Source organism: Triticum urartu, chromosome 5A (genome assembly GCF_056163025.1).
Source record: "Triticum urartu cultivar PI428250 chromosome 5A, HENAU_Tu73, whole genome shotgun sequence".
Lineage (NCBI taxonomy): Eukaryota > Viridiplantae > Streptophyta > Magnoliopsida > Poales > Poaceae > Triticum > Triticum urartu.
Genome location: NC_141877.1, coordinates 430,525,909 through 430,533,594, shown reverse-complemented (window position 1 = coordinate 430,533,594; position 7,686 = coordinate 430,525,909). Strand labels below are relative to the sequence as shown.

At 41.7% G+C, this 7,686-nt stretch overlaps 1 protein-coding gene across 2 annotated transcripts; it reads right to left on the bottom strand.

Annotated features, from left to right (window-relative positions):
• Positions 1 to 1,191: 1,191 nt before the first annotated feature.
• Positions 1,192 to 7,307, bottom strand: LOC125509461 (ATP-dependent 6-phosphofructokinase 5, chloroplastic). Of its 2 annotated transcripts, none has more exons than XM_048674445.2 (14): positions 7,100 to 7,307; positions 5,870 to 6,203; positions 5,684 to 5,762; positions 5,198 to 5,271; positions 4,885 to 4,996; positions 4,632 to 4,727; positions 4,443 to 4,544; positions 4,288 to 4,362; positions 3,687 to 3,827; positions 3,466 to 3,582; positions 3,276 to 3,380; positions 3,095 to 3,175; positions 1,767 to 1,895; positions 1,192 to 1,678 (listed from the first exon to the last, which is right to left on the bottom strand). In XM_048674445.2, the coding sequence occupies exons 2-14, from the start codon at positions 6,178 to 6,180 to the stop codon at positions 1,511 to 1,513; spliced, it is 1,590 nt and encodes a 529-aa protein (XP_048530402.1). In that variant the 5' UTR covers positions 6,181 to 6,203; positions 7,100 to 7,307; the 3' UTR covers positions 1,192 to 1,510. The 2 variants fall into 2 exon arrangements, with proteins under 2 accessions (XP_048530402.1, XP_048530401.1); XM_048674444.2 differs by having other exon boundaries at positions 5,684 to 5,765; positions 7,100 to 7,305.
• Positions 7,308 to 7,686: the final 379 nt, after the last annotated feature.

The following is a 7,686-nucleotide window of genomic DNA, read 5'->3' as shown; positions in this document are numbered from 1 at the left end:
CCTGTCCATGTCTTTCTTTTTCCCTTCTGTCGCATTTTACTTTTGACTATTTAGTGGGCACTCTCCACCGAGGGAGCCATCTATCTTGTAATCGGGTTGTGCCCTAAGCCGTCTTGTTCCGGCTGGAGACCCTAGTTCCGGGTTCCTCCGATCTAAATCGAAATCCCCAACCAAATTCGCAAGCTGATTGAGTTCTTCTCTGAATTTCTATGATGAACACTGACAGCCACGAGTAGGACCTGTCAACTTCTTTGACCCCTCTCCCATCGCCGGTGCGGCGCACCGGTAGTATCGCTAAACTCTTGCCTGGGTATTAGAGTTTGCCAGTCTCCGATCAAAGACTGGTCTGTTCTTATTTTGTTTAACTATGTAAGCAATTGATCAGGATAGCCTGGCGTACTAGATAGGAGTAATTGGGAGGCTCGATTTGCTTATTTTGTGTAGTGACATGTTTACCATCCTATCGAATGCTTCTCCCTATAATGGTTGTATCCGTGGGTTAACTTTCATAAACCCCCAGTCTGTTGCAGCTACTTTTGGTTGCTACGAGAGCTGTGAAATGTTCTTTGCCTTGACTTAATAAAGTAGGGGCGGGGGAAATAGAAATCCAACTCGATGCCCAGGCTCATCTGCTTCCCCTTGGGAAAAAAAATCAAAACAAATACTAGAAACAAATTAAAAATCCAATTTTTTAGTAGATAATTTGATGCGAGAGGTCCGCTTCAAATTTCAACTCATTTGGACATCTGAGCAGATCTGAGCAGCTCTCGTCAAAAAAGACAAAATCAGAGTCTGTAAAAAAGTTTGCTGTTCACGCACTGTTCTGACCCTGCTTTTGTCTTTTTTGCCGAGAGCTGCTCAGATATTCAAATGAATTAAAATTTGGAGCGGACCTCACGCATCAAATTATCTACCACACAAAAAATAGACTTTTTGAATTTTTCTAGTATTTTGATTTATTTTTTCTGAGCACGGGTGCATATGAGCCCGGGAGCAGAAACTCCGCGTCCTAGGGGGAAACCCCTTTTGTTTTAAAAAAGAACTGATTATAGATACTTACACTTGAATACATCGTCATCCCGCTTTTGTTCATGGTGTGACTTCTGAGAGTCATCAGTGAATTAAAGAACAGAGTGAAAGTGTTTAGCTTCAGCACAAAAGAAAACGAATCATTCATAGAAATCGATCGCGGAACGCAGAAGGCATTTCGGTACCCATCATTTCTGAAGCAAATAGCTTCGTTTTAGAATTATGGATGGTCAATGTTTGGACAGTGCATTACAGATTATTCGGGACAACTTGAGCTTTGTACAGCTCTGTTGTCATGGACAAAAATGGGGCTGATGTGAAACAAGTCGATCGAGTTCATTCTCAGTATTACATTATTGTTAACATGTTGGTAGCTTGCACCGTGACTAATCTTTCAGCTGTGACTAGTCTGTGGGTAAGCAAAAATATGTTAATTCATTACGAGTTTAGCCTGTGCAGAGAAGTAAACGCTCAACGCGAGTCAGTGGAAGTCCGGTTGGCCAGTGGACGTGAGACATCGGTGCCACATCCTGCTATTTGGGTTCACATGCTTCGGTGTTGTGATGACTTCTGTGATCGGGAGGAAGGCATAATGTGTGTTACAAATACCTGATGTGATGCCGCTGAACCCGGCAAATGCTCCATGGACCTAGAGGAGTTTATATTCGTCAAATGCAAACTAGATATGATGGATGCATGCTACCAATACATATGTGAAATACAGGACATAAGCTTACAGCATTTTGTCCAAGCACAGTGCACAAGATGGCATCAGATGCATTTGCACGACACGCCCGGACCATATATGTTGGGTCGATGTACTTCACATCAGCTAGAACACCAATGTCCTTGAAATGTTTCTTGATCTGGGGAGTGATACCAGTGACATCAAATCATTTAGTTGCTATGTACAACTTGACAAAATATCAAAAGGGCGGAGGAATAGGAAGGTTATAACAGATAGAACATGTCAATACGGGAACAGTATCTAATTACTAAGCTTTAAATTCAACATTATATGGTCTCCTATCATGAAATAGGCATGTTAATGACTTGCATGTACAGAAAACGAGGTTCATAAGTTATACACTGGCAGCTAAAAATAACATGTGCAGCACTGAGGTCCCTAACTAGGGTTTGCAAAACTGATGTTAGACTCGGACCAATCCTGACTAGGATGAATAACGTTAACCAGTTACATTTGTGCCAGAACACTACTGCAACTAAGCTTAGGCAAGCAGCTCAACAAAGAACTGACCAGAAGTTCTACTTCCGTTAAAACGGATTTTCGGTGCACGGGGGCAACGGGGCACGTTATTTTGAACTGCTCAAAAGAGGTGTTTAAATTATTTGAATTTTGTTACATGAATACGCATGCATGTGGTCTAAGTATCTGTGAAATTTCGTTCAATAATACGTTGTATTATGTGCTGCACAAAAAAGACAAAAAATCGGCCAAAAACAACAACAAAAAAGCCCCTGATTTGCATGGATTTTGTCTTTTTTGTATCTTTTACATGCGAGCACTTATATTGCTGAAAATTTGGCCTGTTACACTGCACTGCTATACGCGTGTGCACGCAAAAATTTGAAAATTTCAAACATTAAAAATCTGGTTTTCTGAACTTCAAAAAAACAGGCACTATGTGCCCGTGCTCAGATGTCGATTTTTTCTCTCTTTCCAGCAAAACACAATAGAATAGACAAGATTCTCATAGTTGTTCGACTTTCCAGTAGATTGTGAATTGGCACGCTTACCTGCAATAACTAACTACACTCCTGTACGAGCATGCATGTTTTGCCCTACTATAAAACTGGTGACAGCCAGCATAAATCATTCATACACATTCTCGAAAAAAAATCATTCATACAAAATCCAATAAAAAAGGCCCTTGATTTTCTAGCACGTATAGCAGGTACTGCCCCTCGCAAAAGCAAAAAAAAGTAAAGTAGGTACTGGCTTCAGTAGAGTTGACTGGTTACCAGATGATTTCAAACACCTATCATCATCTAGGATACTTACTAACAAAAATCCATTTGTATGGGGTTTAAAACGAGCATATACCTTTTGTTGCATGTGGACACCAAAATCACTAAGTATCACATTTCCTGAAGCATCTGTTGCATTTGATTTTTGCAGTAAATCCTGCAACAACAAATCCAAGAATCACAACCTAAATTTCATCCATTTAACTGAAGTTACTAGAGCTTTTGGACGAGTCAAAACACCATGCGCCACATCATACCTGTCCTGCACCTTCAGCCACACAAACCACACAAAATCCCTTGGTTTCCAGTAAATGCTCAAGATGTGACAAGACACCATGTTCTCCATCAAGTGTAAAAGATACCTTCACTCAGATTGTGCGCTTGTGTTAGTAAATGTGAAGCAAAGACAGATTTGAAGCTCCATCAGCAGTGTTTTCAGTTACATACCTCAGGTATTAGGCAGACATCAATCTGTCCGCTAGAAAGAGAAGCATGCATGGCTATGAACCCAGTGCTTCTTCCCATTAATTTGACCAACCCAACTCCATGATATGCACTACGTGCCTGAAGATAGAAGGAATTATCTAAAGCAAGAGTAACCATATACCAAATTCACTCCACTTAAGTTTCCATAGTAAAAGAACACGAACAGCAGCAACGTAACCAACCTCTATATAGGCAGAATTGATTGCACGTTGAGCTTCTTCAACAGCTGTGTCAAAACCAAATGTCTTATCCATGAAAAGTATATCATTATCAATGGTCTTTGGAACAGCTACAACTGAAACTTTCAGTTTTCTCTTACGGCACTGCAAACCAGAACAAAGAATTAAACTAAGCATGTACAGTCACATCCCATGAAACACATACGTGTTTTTTCAGTAGAAGATCTGCCAGAATACAAAGATTTAACATAGCAAATGTAATGCACAACGTTGTAACAGTATGTACTTCTATGAAAAGTTTATCATTAAGAATCACGCGTATTGGGTGTACTTTGGGCACAACCACAGAAGTAACATGTGCTGATTAGGGAAAAGGCATCCCTATGTTTTCTCAATACTGTGTCATTTTTGTGCAAACAATGGGCTTTGTATTCTCAGGTAATTGATATAACCTCTACCATTAGGTTGTATAAGAGTCAGATTACTGCGCTATACTTGACATAGAAATAGAACTAAATGCTCCTTTATCCAATCATGTCCAAAAGTACATCAATGACACCTATGATAAAAATAAAGAAAGGAACTCCAATAGAGACGTAATAACCTCCTCGTGGATAGCATTAGCTCCAGCATGGCTACCATTTCCTCCTATTACAAATAGCATATCGATTCTTCTGGCCTACAAACACAGGATGATCATGTAAAATAATAATGAAGCATCAATACAGAACATCACAATCTTTTATTCACATTGCTTACCTGTATGCTATCTACAATTTCACTAGTTTTAGCTCCTCCACGTGAGACACCTAGGAAGCTTCCACCAGCAAGATTTATGTTCTCCACCACATCACGTGAAAGCTGAAGGTTGAAACCAAAATGTAATTCCATGGCATAATGAACATCAACTTCCTTACAACATCAGGCGAATGGGGGATGCATCCTTACTGGCATTTCTTTTAAGCCTTTTTCAAAAAATCCACGATAACCAAACTGAATTCCGACAATATTCTTCACCCCATAGATCTCCAGGGTAAATACTATCTGGAAATACGATTTACATTTGATCAATATTGTCAAGAGGTTGTGGAACCAAGATTTAGACACAAGAAATATATTTTTAATAAGGCACACCACTTATTTAAACTTCAGGCATGTAAAGAAAAAGCCAATTTCTTGCACGATACTGAAAGGACAATACCTGTCTAATGACATCATTTAAACCGGGGCAGAGCCCTCCACAGGTAACAATGGCTGCTTTTACTTCCTCTGGCTCATAGTATATTTCCTTACGAGGCCCTGCACGATGCACCCTATAAAAAGCAAATACCACTGTCTCATCAATTCCCCCTTCTTGAAAGATAGAATCACGAGAATATAGCAATTGAAGACATTCTAGTAACAATCAAATGACAAATGCAAAAACTCACATAAGCTAGCAATTTTTCATATAATCTGATGATAAAAGGTAACGTATGTCACAGAAAAGACAAACCAACTGCATCAGAGCGTACCAATGTTCCACCCAGCTACAATCAGGATCAATGCACTCAGCTCCAGCAGAAGTATTAGAGGCATAGTTAATCACCTGGAGAAACATACTGTGTAATTATAAATACAAACAGTAAGGAAAAAGATAAGGCTTCTTTAGTCGAAGGTTCAAAAAGCAAAGTCTTTGCGTTTTCTGGAAAAAAAAAACATTTTAACTGAAGCACATAATTGGTATTATCTAAAGTAATGTTCGGCAGTTTACAAAGAGAATTAGTAGTTTGCACGAAGTCGGCACATTCAACCTTACAAAATACATTAATGAATTCATGAATAAGCAAATGATACATGGTACCACTAACTGTCTCGTGACATAATTAATTCTTCCTTAGTTTCCCTGAGGTACATCTCGAGACTAGGCTTTCTTCATGTATTATCTTACAAATCCTACGGAAAACAATTAGTTCACGTCATATGAAGCGTGGAGCATCATATGTTATCTCATTACTGACCTTCAGAAGTGCTCTATCATCCTTATTCACATAGCCATTCCACTTGTCAGGTGATGAAGCATCGCTAGCGCCCAGGGGACTTCTGTCAGTAACATATGTTCTTTGTAAAATAAGAGAGATAGATACAGCTTTATGTTTTCAGAATACATAACAAACCAGTTATAGATGAAGTGAATAGGAAGGAACCTGTTTTTCTTCAGAGAAAATGTAGTGAGCCTTGGCTCTAAATCAAATACATCTGTAATATGTGGCAAACTAAAGCGCCTATCCCAGTCTTCCTGATACTTTTGCTTCCAAGAAGGATCACCGAAATCCAGGTCCAACTTCCCTGAAACAGCTCTGGCATGCAGTGCAGCAGAGCCTTTTCTGCTCTTTCGTTCATTTAAGTGAGTGAAACCATACTGACACTGATCCCTGGTTGGATGCCCCCACAGCTGTTGTGCAGTACAAGCACTCGTGCTTGCTTTGAAAGCAATGGCCATCCCAGATAAGGGCATGAAAATAACAGTGGGCCCCTAATCTGCAGTAGGAATTTATGTAGGCTGAGTACTTCGTCCCTCCTCAAGCAAAAGTGAAAAGGAGAGGTAAAAACAGCCTGAAGGATCAACTGGTATCGAAATACTGAGACGATTCCATAGAAAAACAATCACAGATCCATAAAATCATTTAAAAGTGAATTCAACATTACAGGGCCAGTTGGGCCAGTTCCAACTCTAGGAACAAGCAAACTCTAGTCAGCCAGCTCACAGAGACTGAGCCAGAAAATCCTACAGAACACATTATAAGACAAGAGCATCTGTGTAGTCTACTCATGATCATCGACTCCAACAACACAAGCACGGCACATTAAAACCGAACCAGGCAGCAGCAAGAAGGTAAACATTTCTCAAGATGCCCTACCCACAACAAATTAATTTACACGGACATCAACATGCAACATTCCAACCAACTACACACGTGCCTTTGCCGATCACAACCCACACATGTGACGAAGGTACATTGAGTCAGATGCTACGGTACCACCGAACACCATCAAAAGTTCAGAACGCCTATGAACAACACGAACGAGACACCGTCCTAACATATCACACCCGCTCTGCGTGCATTCCGCGCTCGAAACTCGCAGAGTAGACAGCGAAATACGAACCAAATCGGATAGATTCCGGATGGCCAAACCAACTGGCCTTCCAATTGAAACCCCAAGCTCCCTTCCCCTTCAAACTCTGGTACCCTCCCAAACATTTCTAGCCGGCCGAGCCATGCAGCGCACACGCCGATGGCGGGACCGAGTTGCCACCACGGATGGCAAGACGAGACCGCCGCGTTTGTCTCCTCACGAGCGGAGCTGGGGCCTGCCTGGGGATCCACCGGGCGGAGGCGCGCGGGGTGGGGATTTGGGGATGAGCGGCGGCTTACCTGCGGCCACGGGTTGAGACGGCGAGATGAATCGGGGGTGAGCTCCTCTGGCGCCTCTCCTCCGGCCTCCGGGCTTTGGATTTTTCGAGCCGCTCCACGCTTCACCGAGGGATTGATTCGGGCACGGCGGAGAATCGGAGGGGAGCGGACGGCGGGGGAGGGGGGCGGTCTGCCAGGTGGCGTAGAGGTGCCTCGTGGGCTCGGTGTATTGACCGCTACACGTGTTCGGGCACTGGATTGGTGGCGTTTTTCTCGGGGACCGGTCCACGAGATGTCGAGGCATTTTTGTTTTTTCCTCCTTTTATTTTGCGAGGTAGTTTTCTTTTAGGGGATCCCTCATTTGCCGGGTAGTTCTTTTTTAGGGGTAAAAACGATTTTCATTCAAACTAGTAAGTGTGCACGTGCATTAAATTATTGGTTGCATTTTAAGTAGATGTCAACATGTGGTAGATAAAAGGTTGCTTTGCGTCTCGTGGCGTATAGGAAAGCTTGACAACGCATGAAACGATGTATGTTCATGTCTGGTACACACAGTCACAAACATACATAAAAATGGAGAGTATAAATCAACCCATACAACTCGTTAT